Source organism: Lutra lutra, chromosome 8, assembly GCF_902655055.1.
Source record: "Lutra lutra chromosome 8, mLutLut1.2, whole genome shotgun sequence".
NCBI lineage: Eukaryota > Metazoa > Chordata > Mammalia > Carnivora > Mustelidae > Lutra > Lutra lutra.
In genome coordinates, this window is record NC_062285.1 from 5,023,650 (window position 1) to 5,044,131 (window position 20,482).

General features: G+C 50.4%; 1 protein-coding gene across 4 annotated transcripts in view; it reads left to right on the forward strand.

Moving 5' to 3' along the window:
• FBH1 (F-box DNA helicase 1) overlaps positions 1–20,482 on the forward strand; it is a 49,252-nt gene that overhangs the window by 19,939 nt on the left and 8,831 nt on the right. For all 4 annotated transcript variants that reach the window (XR_007129379.1, XM_047740972.1, XM_047740969.1 and 1 more), the window contains 13 exons: positions 2,131–2,223; positions 2,585–2,676; positions 4,633–4,801; positions 5,491–5,713; positions 6,395–6,482; positions 6,565–6,651; positions 7,360–7,496; positions 9,398–9,497; positions 9,591–9,712; positions 11,634–11,709; positions 12,313–12,510; positions 13,051–13,176; positions 15,053–15,159. Coding sequence is in view for 3 of the 4 variants with exons in the window: in XM_047740972.1 (XP_047596928.1) it covers positions 2,131–2,223; positions 2,585–2,676; positions 4,633–4,801; positions 5,491–5,713; positions 6,395–6,482; positions 6,565–6,651; positions 7,360–7,496; positions 9,398–9,497; positions 9,591–9,712; positions 11,634–11,709; positions 12,313–12,510; positions 13,051–13,176; positions 15,053–15,159 (1,618 nt within the window). In the remaining variant the exon portion in view is untranslated. The remainder of the gene's footprint in view (positions 1–2,130; positions 2,224–2,584; positions 2,677–4,632; positions 4,802–5,490; positions 5,714–6,394; positions 6,483–6,564; positions 6,652–7,359; positions 7,497–9,397; positions 9,498–9,590; positions 9,713–11,633; positions 11,710–12,312; positions 12,511–13,050; positions 13,177–15,052; positions 15,160–20,482) is intronic.

The following is a 20,482-nucleotide window of genomic DNA, read 5'->3' on the forward strand; positions in this document are numbered from 1 at the left end:
CCATCTCTAGGACGGAGGCGGTTTGTTCAGAGTGACTGTCGTGGTTTCACTCGCCAGCGCACGTGCACAGGGCAGCTGGCGGAGGGTCAGCCGCTGGTCCAGGCCTCGTGCACTGAGTTCCAGAGAGAGCAGACAGGGACTGCATAGGTGAGCACGCTGAACAAGAACATTGTAGTGAGCGGGGCGCCTGGGTGCCTCAGTGGGTTAAGCCTCTGCCTTCAGCTCAGGTCATGATCTCAGGGTCCTGGGATCAAGCCCTGCATCGGGTTCTCTGCTCCGTGGGGAGCCTGCTTCCCCCTCTCTCTCTGCCTGCCTCTCTGCCTACTTGTGCTCTCTGTCTGTCAAATAAATAAATAAAATCTTTAAAAAAAATTTAAAAGAACATTGTAGTGAGTGACAAGTGGTTCAGAGAGAAAGAAGGGGGAAGTGGGCAAGGGAGGCGGGGAGCGCTGCCTTAGATTAGGGGAGGAAGGGGCATCTGGGTGGCTCAGTCAGTTAAGTGTCTGCCTTCAGCGCAGGTCGTGATCCCACGTCGGGCTCCCTGCTCAGCTTCTCCCTCTTCTCCTCCGTTATGCTCACTTGTGCTGTTTGTCGCTCTCTCTCTCTCTCTCAAATAAATAAAATCTTAAAAAGATAAATAAAATGACATTTTAAGATTTGAGGGGAGAGCATTTTAGCAGAAGGAGCAGATAATTTCAGGGTCCAAAGACGGGGATGAATTTAATATATCCAAGGAAGAGAAGTGGTCTGTTGTGGCAAGACTGGTGAAGAAGAGGGAGACGATCCACAGTTACGTGAGGCCGGCAGCAGCCAGACGAGGAAAGCTGACGTGGACCATGGGGAGAAGTCAGCATGAAATCCAGGCTGTGGAGGACAGCTGTCAGGGCGCCCTAATCCCCCGCCTGGAGATGGGCAGTGTGCTACTGCAGCTGGTCCTGGGGAAGCAGAAGTCCCAGGGAGGATTTCCTTTCTCTGGAGTCCGTCAGCCCTTGGGGGATGCATGGCTGAGGGCACCCTGTGAGCTGTGGCCCAGTTATCCTTGCTGGAGTTCAAGGATGGAACACGCGTGCTCCAGAAATGTCAGAGTATTTGCTGTGTTTCTGAGTTACGTTTCAGTTTATTAAATGCCAGTTACGTTGTATCCCTACCGTGGCATTGAGGCACAGGACAAGGAGATTTAGGATTAACTGGGACAAGACAGATATACACATGGTGAATAACGTTCTTACGTGCAGATTCCGAACCCACAGGTTCTCTCCATCCAGAGAGGAGGAGTGGAGGGCACGATCTATTGGGTTTTGTTGTGTTGATGAATTTCTTCCTGCTTTACCTGGGAGGTAATATGACCAGAGATGGAAGTGTTGTGTCATTAAAGGAATTTGATGGTGTTCTCAGAGATCACTTTCCCCCTGGGGATGGGAAGCAGTGCGCTAAATGTGGACGGTTGGTGCTGGAGGGGGAAGAGTTTGGGGTCAGTGTGAACACAGAGAGCTTTGAAGTGGCTTGTAGCGGGGCTGTTTTCCCATTTCCGGGGCCTCTGCTGAGTGCCTCGTGTCGTCATGGGCCCCTCTCGGTGGCTTGGAGGCCATTCTGTTTCCAGTCCTTGGTAATCACATCTTGCTCTCTGTGTAACACCCTTCCTTTGGAACCTTTAAAAATAGAATGTTCTTCGTGCTTCTACTCCAGTTATCACCTTACAGGAAGCAGGGAGCAGAGCAAAGGAGTCTGAGAAAGACACGATGACATTAAGGTGATGTCGAACAAGGATCGCACTGCTCCGAGTAGAATTTGCAGTTGTTTTCAGCCGGTCTTGCTGCTTTTGTGATTGTTTGTCTCTTAGGATTACAGCTAGTGCTTTGGTCACCAGACAGCATGTCCTGGTCTCTCTCCTTCGCCATTACACACTGGAGCCAGGCACCTTCCCAGAGCTGGGCTTTCCGAGAGGGCTTTGGTCAGCTCTGGGTGTATTTAACATCTTTTCTTTCTTTCTTTTTTTCTTTTTCCCTTATAAAATGGTGGTAGCTATTTTCTTTTTTAGAAATGGTAAGGAGTCCAAATACATCTGAGAGAAAACAGGATAGAGATTGTTACTTAATTTGAAAATCTCTAAATCTGCTTTTTCCCTATTAGGATTCACTACAACATTTTCTATTGCCTGTATCTTCAGGAGAATTCCTGTCCTCAGGCCCGAGAAGTTAAAGAGGAACCATCGGTTTGGCCAGGGTATGTGTATAGGGTTGTGTGTGTGTGTGTGTGTGTGTTTGTGTGTGTGTCTTTTGTCTTCTGTTCTCAGTTCCTCCTTATACTTAGAGAGGAGGGGTGTTTTGTCTTAACAGTTTCATTGAGGTATAATTTACATGACATAAAATTCACCCATTTTAATTGTATAGTCCAGTGATTTTCGGTACATTTATTGAGTGTGCAACCAACGTCATAAACTAGCTTTGGAACATGTTTATCACCCCAAGGCGAGGCCTTTCGTTGGGTTAATTTCCTCCAGTCTGCCTGTTTGCTTCGTGACAGTCTGTCACCTGGTCTTTGGAATTCCTTTGTTTTTCTGATTTCTCTTCTATAATGATTATAGCAAGAAAACCATCCAGCTTACACATGAACAACAGCTGATTCTGAGCCACAAGATGGAACCTCTCCAGGTGGTAAAGATCATGGCGTTTGCAGGTAAGGGAGCTCACCGTTCCTGCACTGGAGCGACAGGTTCATGCCTCTCATCCCTGCTTCCCTTTTCCCTGCTGCCTGCCAGAATTTCTTTACCTTGGTCTGTTGTCCAAATACTGCAGTTAAATAATTTTATTTTTATTTTTTTAAAAGATTTTATTTTTATTTATTTGTCAGAGAGAGAGAGGGCACAAGGAGGAGGAGCAGCAGGCAGAGGGAAACCAGGTCCCTGCTGAGCAGGGAGCCCCATACGGGACTCGATCCCTGGACCTGGGATCATGACCTGGGCGGAAGGTGGCAGATGCTCAACGGACTGAACCACGCAGGCGCCCCAATTAAATAATTTTAAAAGCAGTTAAGGAATGCTTGATTTTGTTTTTGTTTTTGTTTTTTTGTTTGTTTTGTTTTGTTTTTTTGCCACTCCAGGGAGCATCCACATGGAGTTCCTGGTTGGACAGATGGTTCTTAGGCATTTGTTTGTGGGATGATATCAGCAGGACTGACCCAGCCTGTCATTTATCATTGTAAATGCTCAGGCACCGATTGCGCACGGAGGGGCGGGCCACGTTTCCGGAGCTCCCTGATTTCTGTTGCGTACAGTCTGGGAGTCTCTCCCAGCACCGGGTTCTAACCTGCATTCCTCCATGATGCGAGCTGTAGTTCTCCTGCCTCAGTCAGCTCATTGCACTTGCAGGCTCCCAAAGCACTTGGTTATCCTTTTGTCTGAGCCTTTGCTCATACTCTTTTCTACCTGGAATTCCTTCCTGTTTCTTTTCTGCCTAAATATCCTGCTACAGATCACAGCAAGGATTCGTTCAGTACCTGGCACGGTGCTGAGTGCTAAGGACGTTCTGGAAGGTTGGTTGGTTATCTCTGTTTTATGGATAAGGATTTGACGCTCAGAGAAGTTGTGATGACTTGCCCCAGGTTAGATAAACACGTAAGTGGAGGAGGTAGAATTCACAGCTGGGTCTGTTTCTCTCCAAGAGTAGCCCCCCAACCCCCACCTTCCTCCTCGCCATGCTGTCCCCGACTCATATCGGTGGAGGCTTCTTGAGCCGTTAGAGTCCTATATGACCTCTGAACTCTCGCTGCAACTGATCGTGTGTATGAACTGTTTGGCACCTGATTATTTAATAAGTATAGACAACACACATATTTCATAAACACTTCCGCACTGTGTCATTAGACTTCACAGTAGCCCTGTTAGGGAGGGAAAGAGGTACTATACCATTTTTCTACTTTTAGAGGTGAGATTTTTTTGTTTCCAAACCCGTACTCTTTTTTTGGTTTTCTGCGTTGTCATTATACTCTCATTGTGTTCTAATTGTTTCAGCTGTGTTGGTATTGTATTCCCGAGGAGATTATAGTAAAGGAATCTTCCTTTATGGTTTTTTTTGTTTTGTTTTTAGCATACTCCCAGTGCTTAGCATACAGCTGAGCGTGGAGTAGGTGCTCGTGAGTACTTGTTCAGTGAATGATAACTGAGTAAACGAACGGTGGAGAGGCAGGGCGTGCCGGAGAGCTCAGAATGGGCCAGAAGCATCCTTGAATCTCACCTGCACGCTCTTGCCTTTGGATAGTGACTGATGCGTAGGACAGCAGCAGTTGCTCATACTGAGTTCCCCTGCCGGGTGCCTCCCTGATTGCTTTATCCTGCCAGACCTGCAAGGTCAGCGTTACCCACACATGGCTGAGGGGCACACCCATGGTCAGTGAGGTCCCACAGCTCGGCCTTCATGCTCAGCTGGAGCCGGCTAGAGCTGAGAGCGAAGCCCAGGTTAATCTGGCTTAGAATCTGCTGCTCTTTTCACTGCCCCTTATCAGCATTGAGAAACCTGTCACTGGTCTGGTCTCTATCGGGAGATAAGGTAAGCATGGGTAAGACCTGATTAGAGCATCCTTTGGAACAGTTTTTCCTGGGCAGAGGGTCACCTCCTTTCCTCTTGGCTTCCCCAGGCACTGGGAAGACCTCTACGCTGGTCAAGTATGCTGAAAAGTGGTCCCAGAGCAGGTTTCTGTACGTGACGTTCAACAAGAGCATCGCAAAGCAGGCTGAGCTAGTCTTTCCCGGCAATGTCATCTGCAAGACCTTTCATTCCATGGCCTATGGGCACGTCGGGCGGAAGTGAGCATTGTGCTGCCACCGTCTTTGTCCAATTCCTGGTTTTCCCGTTGTGAGCGTCATGATGACATAGGAACTCAGACACAGCAACACTGGGAATATGGAGTGCTTTCAGCTCCGCTTACAGGCAGGAAACGGAAAGATACGTAGTGATTTGCACTTCTACCCTGTAAAGATGCGTTGTTTGCAGATGGTAGTGTCGTACTGAGGGGGGCGTTCTCATTTCTCTGGAACTGAGGTGCAGAAAGTCCGAAGGACTGGTCTGGTGCACAGGCTCTCACCAGTCTGACGGATGGGCTTCCCTGGGACGAGGTGGGGGGAGACTCGGCGGTCGTGCGCTCGCCCCGGGCTGCTGGGCCCTCTGAGCGGTCCCTTGGAAGGGAGGGCTTCAGGGAACTCGAGTGTCCCCTCAGGGACCTCTTGGAGTCTAGTCCACACTGTGGAGCCGTGGCATTTGCCGTGAGCCTCTTCCTCTTCTGGGCTGTCGTCTGAGAGTCCCTAAAAGCCGGGTGAAGCTGTTTCACATCCTGCATGGACCTTGCTCGACCTGTCTGGCTTTTGTTTTCCCCTAACCTGTTGTGACATTTAACGTGGCCAGGTGGTGTCACTGTAGGGGAAGGGGTTCGAGTTGGGGGAGACCTAAATGCCACGTTGTAACAGCAAATACTGTTCGTTCGGGCTGCGTGTTACAGGTACCAATTAAAGAAGAAATTGAATCTCTTCAAGTTGACCCCCTTCATGGTCAATTCTGTCCTTGCTGAAGGGAAAGGCGGGTTCATACGGGCCAAGCTCGTATGTAAGACCTTAGAGAACTTCTTTGCCTCGGCCGACGAAGAGCTCACCATCGATCACGTGCCGATCTGGTGTAAGAACAGCCGGGGACAGAGGGTCATGGTTGAACAGAGCGAAAAGCTGGTGAGTGCCCGGTCTCCTCCCGGCCAGGGATCGAGGATGGGGGAGAGCCGGCGGGATACTCCGTCCTGCTTGTCTTTCCTTCTTCCAAACTGCCCGCACGTCGCACTCCCGGACCGCAGGCCCGTCGCGCTGGCTGTGAGGCGGCGTGTTTCCTGTGAGGCCGACTCACACACCTTCTACTTAATTTGCACGCTGGTCCTCCTGATTCCACAGACGAGGCTCCTCCTACCCATGGCTTACAGGAGCGTGTCATTGGGTTCGAGTCGAAAAATAAGGGATCTCTTTGCGGATTTTTCTTGTCTTTTCAGTCATTGGCCATTCTTCGTACGGCTTAGTCGTCAGTCGCAAGTCTAGAGAGCGAATCCAGCTTTTCTGGCTCATCATATCTTGTGCTCTTCCCCCCTCCACTCCCCGCCCTCCCCACCCCCGCCCCAGATCTTGTACTCTTTGAGCGATGGTCTGTCCCTGGGCTTGGTACGGCCCCAGCTTCTTACTCATCTCTGCACTTGACATTGTTCTAAGGCTGTCGTGGAGCCGGAGGAAGGCTAGGGAGGTGACTGCCCCTCACCGTGTTGTGATGGTGCCTTTGTTCAGACCTCTGTATATGAGAATGAAAGTGATTTCAGGAGGTGTCTTTTCCAGGGTCTTAAACTGTGACTTGCCATATCACTTGCTTTCTAGAACGGTGTCCTTGAAGCCAGCCGACTCTGGGACAACATGCGGAAGTTGGGGGAATGCAAAGAAGAGGCTTACCAAATGACTCACGATGGTATGCCAGTGCTCCCTTCTTGACACCTGTTAAATGTGACTGCCCTGCCTGCGAGTTCTGACTTGCCGCTCCCCTCTTTTAGGCTACTTGAAACTCTGGCAGCTGAGCAAGCCTCTGCTTGCCTCTTTTGACGCCATCTTTGTGGACGAGGCCCAGGACTGTACCCCAGGTGATAAAGTCTTCCGGACATCAGTAGTCTCAAACACATAGAAGCAACACCATGATTATGGAAGGGGACACACATGTGACATGAGCCGATTATTCTTACTTGTCGTAAGGAAGAGGCACAGATGATAATTTAGTCATACACAAATCCTTTATTATTCGACTGGGAACTTCAGCAGTTGTCCTTCTCACCCCGCCCCCCAACTCAAAGCAGATTTATTTTTCTGTTAATGTTTTGCTTCGGTTACTCTTAAAATGTTGACTAAGCATAGTCCATCCGGAGACTGGGACCTGGACTCAGGTTGAGTGGGAAAAGCTAGTCAACTTAGAGCGGACAGTGTGTGCGTGTTTTTCAAGTGGCTGATAGAAAATAGCGTGCCTCCGTGGGGTCCTTTTTGAGCTTTGAGTTACAATGTTAGAGAAGACAATTTGCCTATGTGGTTTTTTTTTTTTTTTTTAAAGACTCCATCATTTATCCGGGACTAAAAATAATCTGCATTCCTAGGCTCAGAAGTGGTTTCTCTTGTCCCTTATATAGTTGTTTCTTTGCGTTGCCTGCGTATGCCACAGGGAAAGACAACTCCATTGTCCAGCGTGCCCTGGCTTCGTTTCATGAAGCATTTTCATCTTTTTCGGTCGTAAATATGGGTTCTTTGTGCTCTGTGAGTCGGCGTTCCTTCAGCTCTTTCACTGTCCCTCTTATTGGTTGCAGCTATCATGAACATAGTTCTGTCTCAGCCATGTGGGAAAATCTTTGTAGGGGACCCACATCAGCAGATCTATACCTTCCGTGGTGCAGTCAATGCTCTGTTTACAGTCCCTCACACGCACGTCTTCTATCTCACACAGGTAAGAGCTCTCTCTGCTTCCAAGTCCCCAGAACCGTAGAAGCAGGCTTTGCGCTTCCCCGCCCTCGCTTTCCCGCGGTTCCCCTGTGCCAGGCGCCCAGTATGTAGCAGATCCTTGCTTCTAAGCTCTGGTTCTCTGTGGTTCTCGGGGTCTGCAGAGTCACCTCTGTGTTCACAACACCTGCGTGTGCCATTGTCACTGTGCTCGCATTTGCACCGCTGACGCCTTCCCGGGGGTGGGGGCTGTGGCACCGCGTGGTGTGGCCGTCATCGTGCTCTTCCTGCAACGCACGCGGGGTCAGACAGACAGACAAGGGCGGTTTGCTCCGGGACGTCCTGCGGTGACAGCATTCGGACAGCATGGACTGCTGGCCCTTGGGTGCGTCTCTGGGATCCTTGTGAGCAAGCAGCCAGAGTGGCGGAAGCACGTCTGTGCACAGAAGCGTGTGGGCTCCCGGACCAGGGGCGCTCTTGGGTTTGAGCTGGGAGCTCAGCCCGCTGCGCTTGTGTGTCGTTCCTGTTGGTACGTGAAGGAACAGTTGACAGGCTCCGGTCTTTGGCATTTTCTCAAAAATGAAGGAAGTGAGCTGTGACTTCAAGGAAAACAACTGACAAATGTTTGTTGCCAAAGATAAAATTCTTGCTTTCAAGTGAAACGAGAATTTGGAAAACTTGTGTCTGCCACTGAGCGTGACAGCTCGGGGCGTCCTTGGCTGTCTGAGAAAGCTCTCACGATCCTCCCTTTTCCAGTACCTGTCTGTGGGAGGCTGTTGGGGTATCTGCATAAATTATGGAAAAATCCTCTGCAAAGAAGATTTTTATCTTCTCTCGCACTTACTTACTCAACCACTTCTTTATATCAGTGTGGACTCATGGATGTTTTATTTTGTGTTTTGGGTTATGGCTCACTCAGAGTGATCCTATAACCACACAGTACTGTTCATCCAAAGTCTTGTGTTTTCCTGAGTTTTATTGATGTTCACCAAAGCACATGGTAGTTTATTACTTTAAGTCATAAATGCATGGAAAGGGCAATAAGTACCATGAGTTTGGAGACAAATGGTATCTTTCCAGCTGCACTGGTCAAAGAAGTAGGGTATAGGGCCATGCTATGAAGGGTAGGAGACTGTTTGGCCCTGTGCCGAGGTGGGGGAGGGCCGGGAATGTTCAGGAAGGATGCTTGGGGCTGGCTGTGTGGGCAGCGGTTTTAAATTAATGTTGAGGGAGGTCTCTGAGGTGAGGGAAGAAACCCCCAGCCCCCTCCCCCCCCCCCCCCCGTATAATTTACACTTTTTCATTAGGTTTTATTGAGAAGGAAGGGTAGCTTTGCTTAAAAGAGAAGTTTTCCATTGGTCTTGGGGCAGGAGAGGAAACGAGGCTGTCCGGGCTGTGAGGCCTGTTCAGAGGCCGTGCGTCACCTTTTTCCCCCTGTGCTGCTCTTCCTGTCTTGTAGCGAGGGTGCGGCCCCATGAGAGTTTGTGGGAAAGAGTCGTCGGACAGAGGCGTAGAGACGCATCTGGCAGTGGGAGGGAGAGACCGAGCTGGTGAGGCGTGGAGTTCGGGTTGCTGAGCTGGGCTGGTAGCCGTGGTGAGAAAACCAGTCTAGGTCCCGCGGTGGGAGAATTGCCCAGATCAGGATCTGGGGCTAAGGGGTAAAGGAAGGTAGGTATCCCGAAGGTTCCGGGATGGCAGCTGCAGTTCCGAAAGCTTAGGAGTCAAGTCAGTGGTCATTGGATTGTGAGCGGGTTTACAGTGGGGACTTTGCAAATCCCCTTTCCAGATAGGGTGAGTCAGGGATCAGCAGTTGGGTTCGGCAAGGCTGGGACCTCGCAGGGGCAGAAATGTGCTAACCTGCTTCAGGGAGGGGTTGTTGACTCCGTTTGTTTTGTCGTTTTCCCACAGAGTTTCCGATTTGGCGTGGAAATAGCATACGTGGGAGCTACCATCTTGGATGTCTGCAAGAGAGTGAGGAGAAAGACTTTGGTTGGAGGAAACCATCAGAGTAAGGCTTTAGGTTCCTCTTCATTTATTTGTTCCAAAATTAGTTTTCCTGTTTATTGGGATTTGCCACAGAGTTTGTGCTCTCTCCCAAAAGGTGGCATTAGAGGTGATGCCAAGGGCCAGGTAGCCCTGTTGTCCCGGACCAATGCCAACGTGTTTGATGAGGCTGTGCGGGTGACGGAAGGGGAAGTCCCAGCGAGGATCCATCTGATTGGGGTAAGAGCACATTTCCGCCGGCTGCTTCCCGCGCAGACACAGACCTAGCTGGTGACAATAGTCGGCTGCATTCGGGTTGTGACGCAAACAAGCGTTTGGGGTCTGGGGCGCCATCTGCTCCGTGGCTGAAGGCGTTGTCCCGGCCGTTCTGCTGACATTAGCCCAATGTCCCTACAAAGACCCAGTGAGCACTGAGGATCCCTCTTCCACTCTTCGAAAGCACTAGCGCCCTTCTCCTCTTTGGTCTCCCTGGGAGGCTGCTGGCTGGCTGTCTGCGGGTGTGGTGGTGTGCGGTGCTCCTTGGTGTAGGAACGAGGGAGCTGCTCACATGGAGGGCGTGCACACCTGGGTTCTAGCTCTGGTTCTGTCACTAACTTTGTGTGGCTTGAGGCAAGTTACAGCTTCCATGTGCCGCATTCTCTCCATCTCTAAGACAAAAATAATGCCTTTCCTTTACCTGGTTCACGGGGAAGTTAGGAGGAAGTGACGCGTGTATGACACTTCTAACTTTTCAGAGCAAAGCAACACGACCAAAAGACAGTCACTCCTTTTATGAAAAACGGTGGGTTCTGAGGGCTTGCTCTGTGTGGGCACTCAGTGAACACAGTAATCAGAAGGCGGTCGGAGCTTTCTTTGTCTTACCGATGAAGATTATACAGCCAAGTTCCCGAAGTGCTGGAAATTAAAAGGAAAAAAAAATCACCCTTAATCTCAGGATTTCAGATAATAATTTTCCCTTTTGCTATTTATGTCTTTGTTCTTACAGACACACATTTCTGCATCATTGCAGTAACAGGGCACACACACACTTGTGCATTTTTTACTCAACACGTAAGCGTCTTCCCTTTTGCTGCATTCATGACTGCAGTATTTCATGTAGTGACCGTAGTGTAATTCGGGGACCTTTGTCATTGTAAGAAGATAGCACTCTTGGGTATGGTCCGCACCGGGCATGGCAGACAGTAGGCAGTTGTCCCTCCGTCACGCCCATGTGTCATCTGAAGCATGTGTCCACACTCAAGATCACTTCTGCTTTCCAACGCTACCACGTGTGGGCTCCTTTCGGTCTCTGTTTTATGTTAACGGTTTACGTGTCCCTTCCCCAAATGAGGACAAATCCTTGGAGTGTGGCGCCGTGGCGTCGTGGCCCCGGGCCAGGCTCACGCTTGCTTCTGGGTAGAAAGGGCTACACTGTGACCCAGGCAGGCCCCCTCCTGCAGGAGCTAACCTTCCAGAACATACAACAGTCTGGACCTGTAGACATTTTCTAGCGTAGTCCTTTCCTCCAGGGACACCGCGGTAAGTATCACATGCCACACGTTGTGTTCAGGTGTCCTCATGGCCTCCGTCGTGGCCATCGTTCTGTTCCTGGAAGGTGGATGGTTTCAGTTGCCCCTTTCAGGCAAGAAAGCAGCATGCAGTGGGTTCTTGCCACCTCCCCCACCTTTTTTTTTAGACAGAGGAAGAGGGGCGCCTGGGTGGCGCAGTGGGTTAAGCCGCTGCCTTCGGCTCAGGTCATGATCTCAGAGTCTTGGGATCGAGCCCCGCATCGGGCTCTCTGCTCAGCGGGGAGCCTGCTTCCTCCTCTCTCTGCCTCTCTGCCCATTTGTGCTTTCTGTCTGTCAAATAAATAAATTAAAAAGAAAAGAAATGTTTAAACGGAGGAAGAGTTTGAGGTAGCAGCCGAGACTTAGCGTCCGAGGTTCCTGAGCGCTCAGGCCGCGTGGTGGCTAGTGCTTTTGTGCTCGAGGAGGTCGCCTGCTGTGTGCTTTGGGTGCGATTGAGGTCCGTTTCCACGAAAAGACCTCATTTCAGAATCCCACCTCTACGTTTGCTTTACTTTGTTTTGTTAAAACAACAGTAACAAAACAAAATGGAAAACAACAAAAAAACCAAAAATCCCACCAAAAAACTTTTTCAGGGGATTAAATCATTTGGATTGGACAGAATCATTGATATCTGGATCCTTCTTCAGCCGGAGGAAGAACGGAAGAAACGTGAGTAGCCTCCTGGCCGGTGCAGTGGATCGAAGCGCGCTGGTGACAGGGATGGGGGAAGGCTCGGGCTCACCCTGTGTCAGCGATCTTACTTTCCTCCTGGAGGAGCGGGGACCAGTGCAGCTCTCTTCCTATCAAGAGTGGGATGCCCGAGGCCGCCTGTCACAGAGATCCTGAGAGCACTTTCCAGACCCTTCTCTCAGGAGTCTGCGTTTCTTCCTATTGTCAGTCCCTTAGGCTGTCTTCCCTCACCATCTTTCTGCCTGCCTGGGCACCTTTATCCGCCGAAACCTCTGCATGAGCCCCAGATGGTCATTTCTAACATCCTATAGCATAGTTCTTTCCCGCACTGCGCTGTTTCACATCCCTGTGAAGTAGGTAAGGCTGTCGAGGGTTGGGCCCTCGATCCTAAGTTTGGAGACGGAGAGGCTAAAGCACAGGTCCTCTCTGAATTGCCCAGGGTCACACAGCAGGTTAGTGATGCAGTTGGGACTAGAACCTGGATCCCCCGGGGTTTGTGCTGCTCTTGGCTAGGAATGTGGAGCTGCTGCCGCGTAGCTTAGTGTTACCTGTTGTGTTAACCCGAGTGTGTGTTCTCCTCAGAGAACCTCGTTATTAAGGACAGGTTCATTAGAAGATGGGTGCACAAAGAAGGCTTTAGTGGTTTCAAGAGGTACGTGACGGCGGCCGAGGACAAGGAGCTGGAGGCCAAGATTGCAGTCGTGGAGAAATACAACACCAGGATCCCAGACCTCGTGCGAAGGATCGAGAGGTGCCACATAGAAGACCTGGACTTCGCAGGTGAGGAGGACAGGGGTTCCTCACCTCCCGGTGGGAGGGCGGTCCGACGGTCCTCTTCCTGGGGGCCTCCGGGGGGCCCAGCGGGTTAAAACTCAGGCACCCCTGCCTCAGAGCCTGGGGGATGGGGAGCAGAGCTGGCGCTCTTCCTTACGGGCCTTCAGTTCTGTCGTGGGGTCTGCCCCGGGTGGGACTGCGGACAAGTGGCTCAGGGCTCCCGTGGCTCCGTCCCTTTGCATGCAGACTGCAGGGCTGGGCCAGTCCCCGCCAGCTCTGGAACGTGATTCCCCGGTAGTGGCCCGTCTGTGCTGAAGTTGCTCCTTCCCCGTCTTCTCATTTTTCTCTCCCTCTCTTTTTCTTTTCTCCTGTCATTTCCTGTCTCTCTGCCCCCACCGCTGTCCCCAGAGCAACACGTGGGCAAGGAAGGGTCCTGGCTGCGCCATTGCTTTTAGGAGCGTGGCAGGAAGAGCTCGCTTTTCTCTTCCCTCTCCTTCCCTTCCCTGCCACAGCCCCACCTAACCGTGCGCTCTCTTTTGAACACAGAGTACATTTTGGGCACTGTGCACAAGGCCAAAGGCTTGGAGTTTGACACCGTGCACGTGTTGGATGATTTTGTGAAAGTGCCATGTGCCAGGCACAACCTCTCGCAGCTGCCCCACTTCCGAGTCGGTGAGACACGTCCGTGTGCCGCCCGCCCGCGGGGCTCCCCTTGTCGCCTGCTTTCTGCTGGGTGTGGCGGCCTCTTGGCAGGACCCTTCTAGAAGGAAAACAAAGACACCTCCTAGCTCCCAGTTTTTTAACCGTCACACTGTGTGTTTGAGGAAAGCGAGTCTCGTGGGTCCGCCCCTCCCAGGCTGCGGGCGTGGCGGTCCGGTTTCAGCTCTGGGTTTTTCGTCACAGGTGCTGGCTGCCCAGCCTCACAGGAGCTTTGACACAAGTCACCTGCTCCCCACAGGTGTTGCTGTTCAGACTTTATTTATCTGAGAGAGAGAGACAGGCAGTGTGCAGGCACGTGTGCGGGGAGGGGCGGAGGGCCAGAATCTCGAGCAGACTCCCCGCTGAGCACGGCCCCTGACTCGGGGCTCGACCCCAGGACCCTGAGATTGTGACCTGAACTGAAATTAAGAGTCAGACATTTAACCGACTGAGCCACCCAGGCGTCCCCAAAGTGTAGTTTTTTTTTAAAATTAATTAATTTTTAAAAGATTTTATTTATTTGACAGAGATCACAAGCAGGCAGAGAGGCAGGCAGAGAGAGACAGGAGGAGGAGGCAGGCTCCCTGCTGAGCAGAGAGCCCGATGTGGGACTCGATCCCAGGACCCCGGGATCATGACCTGAGCCGAAGGCAGAGGCTTTAACCCACTGAGCCACCCAGGTGCCCCCCCCCCCAAAGTGTAGTTTTTTAAAATTAAATGTCCTTTTTACTTAAAGAGGCCAGGAAGTCATAAAAAAGTAAGCACTTTGTATCATTTGTTTGCTTTTATGTAAGTTTATTCTCAAGGCAAGTTATTATGTTCTGGGCATCTGTGCAGTCATTTTGGTTTTGAATCTTAGAATTAAACCATGTAACGTTTTTCTGCAAACAAACAAACATTCTGCTGACTATGGACTCAGAATTTGGGGTGTAGCCTACATTGGCAGGCTGTGAGTAGAAATGGTACAAACTCCTGGTCTCTGATGAATTTATTCCTAACATAGAGAGATGTGGTGCTGAAGGTAGGTTAGAGCAGAGTGGGGCAGCGGAGTGGCCCGAGGCAACAGCGGCTCCATATTGGAGAAGAAAAGTTTATTTAATACATTACTACCCTTTTTTTTCCCTCGCTGGCCATTGCATGTTTACATATTTTTATATTTTGTTTTATAACCGCTTTATCGGGGTCTGATTCACATACCATAAAATCTGCCCATTTAAAGTGCACAGTCTGGTGGCTTTTAGCATGGTCACCAACGAGTGGCTCAGGGCCACGTTCTCACCACCATGCTGGTGTGGTGACTGTCAGGGGCCAGGCTTCCGGGACACAGTAGAGGGATGTGTGTTTCTTCTCTGCTTGTCATATGACAGCCCAAGACATTTCCAGAGAGAGAGAGACAGAGAGAGTGTCAGGAAAAGGGAAGAACATGGGCTTTGGAGACAAGTAGCCTTGGCTTCTACTCACGGACCCTTGCTCAGCTTCGGCCCGTGTGTCTGTGTCTTGGCCTCTGTGAGCCTCAGTGTCCCCGTCAGTCCCACACAGCTGTCATGAGGAGATCTGGGGGGATGAATGAGAACCTCCCAGGTATCAAACGACCTGTGAACGGGCTCTGGGATTTACCAGTCGCAGCAAAGGTTAAAACTCAGTATTTCGTGCCACTAGTCTATTCGGTTTTGTATGTTTTGGGAGTTGGTGTTTGGAGGAAGAGTTTGTGTGTGCAGCCAGCAGGTCTTGAGAGGTTTTCCTTGGTGGGGGAGGTGGGGGCAGGGAGGGGTAGTGAACGTGTAGAGGAGAACACACATTTTATCAGCAGGCTCTGAGCTGAAACCTTTCTTCCCTTCACTTTCTTTAGAGTCGTTTTCTGAGGATGAATGGAATTTACTGTATGTTGCAGTAACCCGTGCCAAGAAGCGTCTCATCATGACCAAATCCTTGGAGAACATTCTGACTTTAGCTGGGGTAAGAGGAATCAGTAGCACAAGTTACTTCAGCAACATTCAGAGTTCACTGGGTTTGAATAAGGGATCAGTCTGTGACCTGGGAAGGCCTTTGGTTCAGGATCCCAGGCTGGCAGAGAAGGGCTTCTTTTGGGGCTCATGGCTGTTGCAGGAAGCGTTGTGATCAAAGAGACAAAAATGCGGGTTTTCTTAATTCTTTCCTGATTCAGTTTTACAAGTTCTTTTTAAAATCTCCACTGTTGATGTGTTTCTTAATTTCTCCCTTGCTCACTTTGTGCTGAACAGTCTTGGGGAGACACCAGCAAGAATGTTTCCTGTGTCTGCACTCTCTCCCTCCCTTTCCCCAGTTCATTTTGAACCGGCAACTGCTGCTACCACCAACAGACTTCTTCCAAGGAAAATGTCCTTGGGGAGGGGAGAAGGAATATTCAGGCACCAGGCCTCTGGTCAAGAGCTAAGTTATAGGGAAGGGTCGGCGCTCACTCTTTATTCCCTACAAACCAACGTGCTCCCCCCACTTATATCCAGTCCTCTCCTGCCCTTCACAGGTCGGGATGTAAGCCGGTTAGTCTTTTCAGTTTTGTTGGAAACGAGAACAGAAGTCTGAGCTTACAGTGGCTACTTGGTCCATCTTTCCCTGAACCAAAAATACTTAAGCCAAAAACAAAAAACTTCAGTGTAAAAGTTACTGTAAATACTCTTTCTTTCTTTGTTGTCTTGAGAACAGAAAAGACTGTGCAGCCGAAGCACTATATTTCATGCTCTCAAGGAGGTGGGACTGTTGGGAGCTGTGGAGTCTGAGCCGTGAACGCCAACAGCTTTGCACCTCGGGGCGGGCTGCTGGTGTGGGGCAGTAATGGGTTTTTAGTACATGGTCTGGAAGTCCTAGCGTTGTTCAGTGGTGGTGACACAGAACCCTGATGCTCAGAACAGAACAGCGCCCGTTTCTAGGCCCCGGAGGTGACATGGCGGCCAGAGAACGCCTGCCCTCCCCCAGCCTCCATTCCAGGCGCAGAGCTGGACGATGACCGAGACAACACACAGGATTTCTCTTCCCATATTTGAGGAAGATGGTCTGAGAGCCTCCCAAGGGGAAGCTTTGCGGACCAGTACTCCAGGACCCGTCCCAAAGCAAAAGCTTCTTGCATGAGACTGACTTCCCTGCGTGTTGGTAGCACTTTTTTCTTCTAAGCTGCTCTTAGACGGGCCCATCTGACCATAGGTTGTTTCTGGAACTTGAAATCAGCTACGTGTTTCGCCTGGAAGCTTTGCTTTGCTGGGGCCTCACCATGGGCGATGGCTTTTGTGTCAGATCCCAGAGCCAGAGCCCCTTCTTTGGGTTGTGTCCTTACTGGCACCTGGGTCACCCAGCGGTTTCCAGAGAGGACTTAGAGCAGAGCTTTGCAGGCTTTTTCTTGAAAGGGCCAGACAGTAAATGTGTCAGGTCTCTGTTGCAGGCCGTATGGCCTCTGGTGCATTGGCTTAACGCTGCCCCAAGAGTGTGAGAGCAGCCGCAGGCAAGTCGTTAATGCGTGAGTGTGGCTGTATCCCAATAAAACTTTAGTGACAGCGGCAGGGGCTGGTCTGGACTTGGCCCCATGGTTTAGAGATAAGAGTAGCTGTTCTCAATCTCTGAGCTAGGACCCCAGGGTGGGGGGAAGTAGAAATACAGTTGACCGTTGAACATCGGGGTGAGGAGCCCTGAACCACACCCACCCCCTCCCATACCGTACCTCACCGTTGACAGCCGGTAGCTCTTGACTCCCCTAAAACTTAACTAGTAGCTGACTGTTGTCTAGAAGCCTCACCGATAGCACAAACAGTCGATTAACACATGTTCCGTATGTTGGATGTATTCTGTCTGGTATTCTTATGATAAAGTAAGCTAGAAAGGGAAAATCATAAGGAAGAGAAAATACATTTACAGCATTGCACTATAAAAAAAAAATCCGTGTGTAAGTAGACCCATGCATTTCAAAATTGTTTGAGGGTCAACTATAATTTTTACGCATGAACAGTCTCTAGGTAGAGATTACATGAGTTTTGTATAAACTTTGACCGCAAGTATCTTTTTAGAACCTGGAGTGTGGTTTTCTCTAGACTTGGTGCTGCTCTGGGGGCTGGATTCATCACAGAACCGAGCTGCCGCATTGGTGACTTGTAGCTGAGGTATTGCGGAGCAGCGTTCCGCTTGGCTCAATGGGACTTTTTCTAACTTGGGAAAATTCTGAGATATTTAAAAGTCAAGAAAAGAATAAATTGAATTACTACATACAAATAATACCTATATACAGTTGGAATATATATCTCTAAAAAAAGGGGGACTCCACCCCATAATTACAGTGCCGTTACGCTGTAAAATTTATAATAGTTCCATGTGGCCTCTGCTACCCAGTCCATATTCATACTTTTGTGATTGTCTCAAAAATGCCTTTTTTGAGTTGTTTTGTTTAAGTCAGGGTCCAAACAGAATTGTGAAGTCTTGTAAGTTTCTTAATAGAGAGCAGTGTAAGACCCCCCCTCCTTCCTTCTAATGCGCTCGTGGTGGAGTGAGTGTGCTACAGAATGCACCACGCTAGATTTGCTTTCTTACGTGGTTGTGTAGATCTCGGTTCCTAACGGTACTTATTGATCACTTATTTACACTCTTCTACTGAAGAAGTAGTTACAAAGTAGTACCAGTATTCCTGTAAGCAGAGTACTGAGTGCAATTTGAGATTTCCTGACAGCCCCGTTTCTCCATATTCCACTAGGACGTGTTGTACGAGTACCATGTTCTGAGGGCTCTTGAAGTAAGTTCTTTTTCCTCTGGGGTTAGATCCGCCAGTGTAATTAAAGAAGATAGATCTGGGGCGCCTGGGTGGCTCAGTGGATTAAGCCGCTGCCTTCGGCTCAGGTCATGATCTCAGGGTCCTGGGATCGAGTCCCACATCGGGCTCTCTGCTCAGCAGGGAGCCTGCTTCCCTTCCTCTCTCTCTGCCTGCCTCTCTGCCTACTTGTGATCTCTGTCTGTCAAATAAATAAAAATCTAAAAAAAAAAAAAAAAAAAGAAGGTAGATCTGTTTGTTTGCTGTCTCTACAGGGATTGCTTTGCTTCTTTGTGACTTAATTATCTTTTTTGAATGTATAAGATTTATGTTTATTTATGTTATTTATTTATGTTATTATGTTTTCAACGTCAGAACTTTGTATCTCATTCTGTCTTTGTCCCCTTCAGACTCTCTCCCTGCACCATTGAGAGCTATTTTTTAAAAATTTGTGTTCAATGTATCCTTCAGTATTTCTTTTTGCAAGTATCAGCAGATACGTATAAATTTTCCTATGCTCCTTTTTCGTGAAAGGTGACATTCCCTAGCTAGCATTCTGAACCTCGCTTTGTCACTGGGAAACGTGTGTGGAGATCACTCCCTGTTAGTCTCGCGTGCAGCTCTTTCTCATCCCTTCGGACCGCTGTGGAGTCGTCACTGGGTCCGTGTATCATGGCTGGTGTAGCCCCTCCCTGATGGCCGCTGGGCCCTGTCCAGTCTCTTGCCTTGAGGAGTAATGCCACGAGGCATCACAAGGCACACATCGTTTTCTGGTTCGCCAGTGCGTCCTGGGGTATACGTTCTAGAATCTCAGTTTCTAGGTAGAGGATAAATGGGTACGTGATCTTTCTAGATGCTGCCAGGTTTTCCACGGAGATTGTCTACCTGAGAGTCCCACCCCACTAGTTACATAGAAGCGTCTGAAAGGCTTTTTAAAGCTAGTTGGAAGCTCATCAGTGGGTGATCACCTACATTTTATGGGGAACATGAATTTTCCCCCATGTAGAAAAGGGTACGGAATTGAGAGAAATACTTCCCCCTTGCTGAGGCTGGGTTGGAAAACATCTGTTGCTCCCATAAGGGCCCTGAGGGAGCCCCGGAAACGTGGCCCGTCCGTGTGAGCTGAAGTTTGGGTCCGAACGCCCTTGCGTGAGAGGAAATACTTCTGCTTTTTGTCACGGCCAAGGCCTCTGTTTGGAGACATCCTCTTTGGAAGTGGCCAAGCCCCCGCTCTGCTGGGAGAGGAAGGCTGTGGGGTGTTGAAGGCTCCGGGCAGGGGACTAGGATAATGAAGTGGAGAACATGAAAACACGTGAATGGGGCAGCCCTGCATGCTGAGGCTTTCGAACAAAAGGAAGCCATTGTTCCTGCAACCCAGAGTGAGAAGCCACTGTGGTGTCTGTGACCAGGAGCAGGTCAGGCAGCCTCCTTCTCTCTCACCGCCTTAGAACATCTAGCGAATCCCCAGAAGCCCTTTGGTTCCTTTGTTTCCTTAAGTTTTGAGGAAGTGAAGAGAATCACTGCATTGTTGAATGCAGTGTCGGGAAGTCATGTGGTTTCTCAGAGACAGCTTCTCGGCCTCCCAGAATCCACGAGTCTTAATCCACGTGGCACAGGTGTATCCTCAGCACAGTGCCTAGCACACTGTTGGCGCTCGGGAAGGGTTTGTCCCTGGATGAGGGCGGCCCCCGTCCCGGCCTGGGGCTGGACCAGGCCCGATTCTGGAGGCCCTGGTGGTCCTCGGCGCACAGCTCAGTTCTCCCGGCTGGACAGTTTGTGGACAGGTCACTCATCACTCTGTGCACCTGTGTCCTCATCTGTGATGCTGGCGCGGGCTGGGGGTGCAGCTGGGGCTGCACCTGCACCGAGAGGAGGGGTTAGGGAAGGGTCCGGGTGGCTTGACGGGGTAACTGTCGGTGCGTTGGGAGAATGCGGGCTGGGGGTCCTCTGAGGTGGTTACTGGTCTCGAGGTTACTGGTCGTCGAGATGTTCGGCTCTAGGAGGGAGGTATGGGGGAGGGGGGCTGGCACCCGAGGAAGACGTGGGGTCGTGGCTCGCATGCACTCATTCATTCGGCACCTCTCGTGGCGAAGCTCTGTCGTCATGTGCCTGCTTGTCCTGGAATCCTGCAGATTGTGGGAGAGGGGGAGCCTCACTGTTGCTTGGTGGTGAGAGAGCGCAGGTTCTGGACTTAAACCCAGGTTGGAGCCCCGTATCTCCTGTGGTCCCATCTCTCGGACGTTTGCATAAGTGGCCTCTTTCTCAACTCTTGTGCTCTCCTCTGTGCAACAGGGACGAGGACAGGATCGCCCCCAGGAGGTGGTGGGTGAGGACTTAGGAGCTGGGGACTTGACGGCTGGTGAGGACCAGAGCAGCCTAGAAACGGTTAAGGAAGGGATGCAGAGGTAGTGGTGTCAGGTGCCTTTGGGTTCCTGAAGCCTGAGGGTTCAAGCGAAGCTTTGGGGTAGGTTTTGTTTTCCTTCCTTGGGATAGCGTTTGCTGTGGCTATGTGGGTCC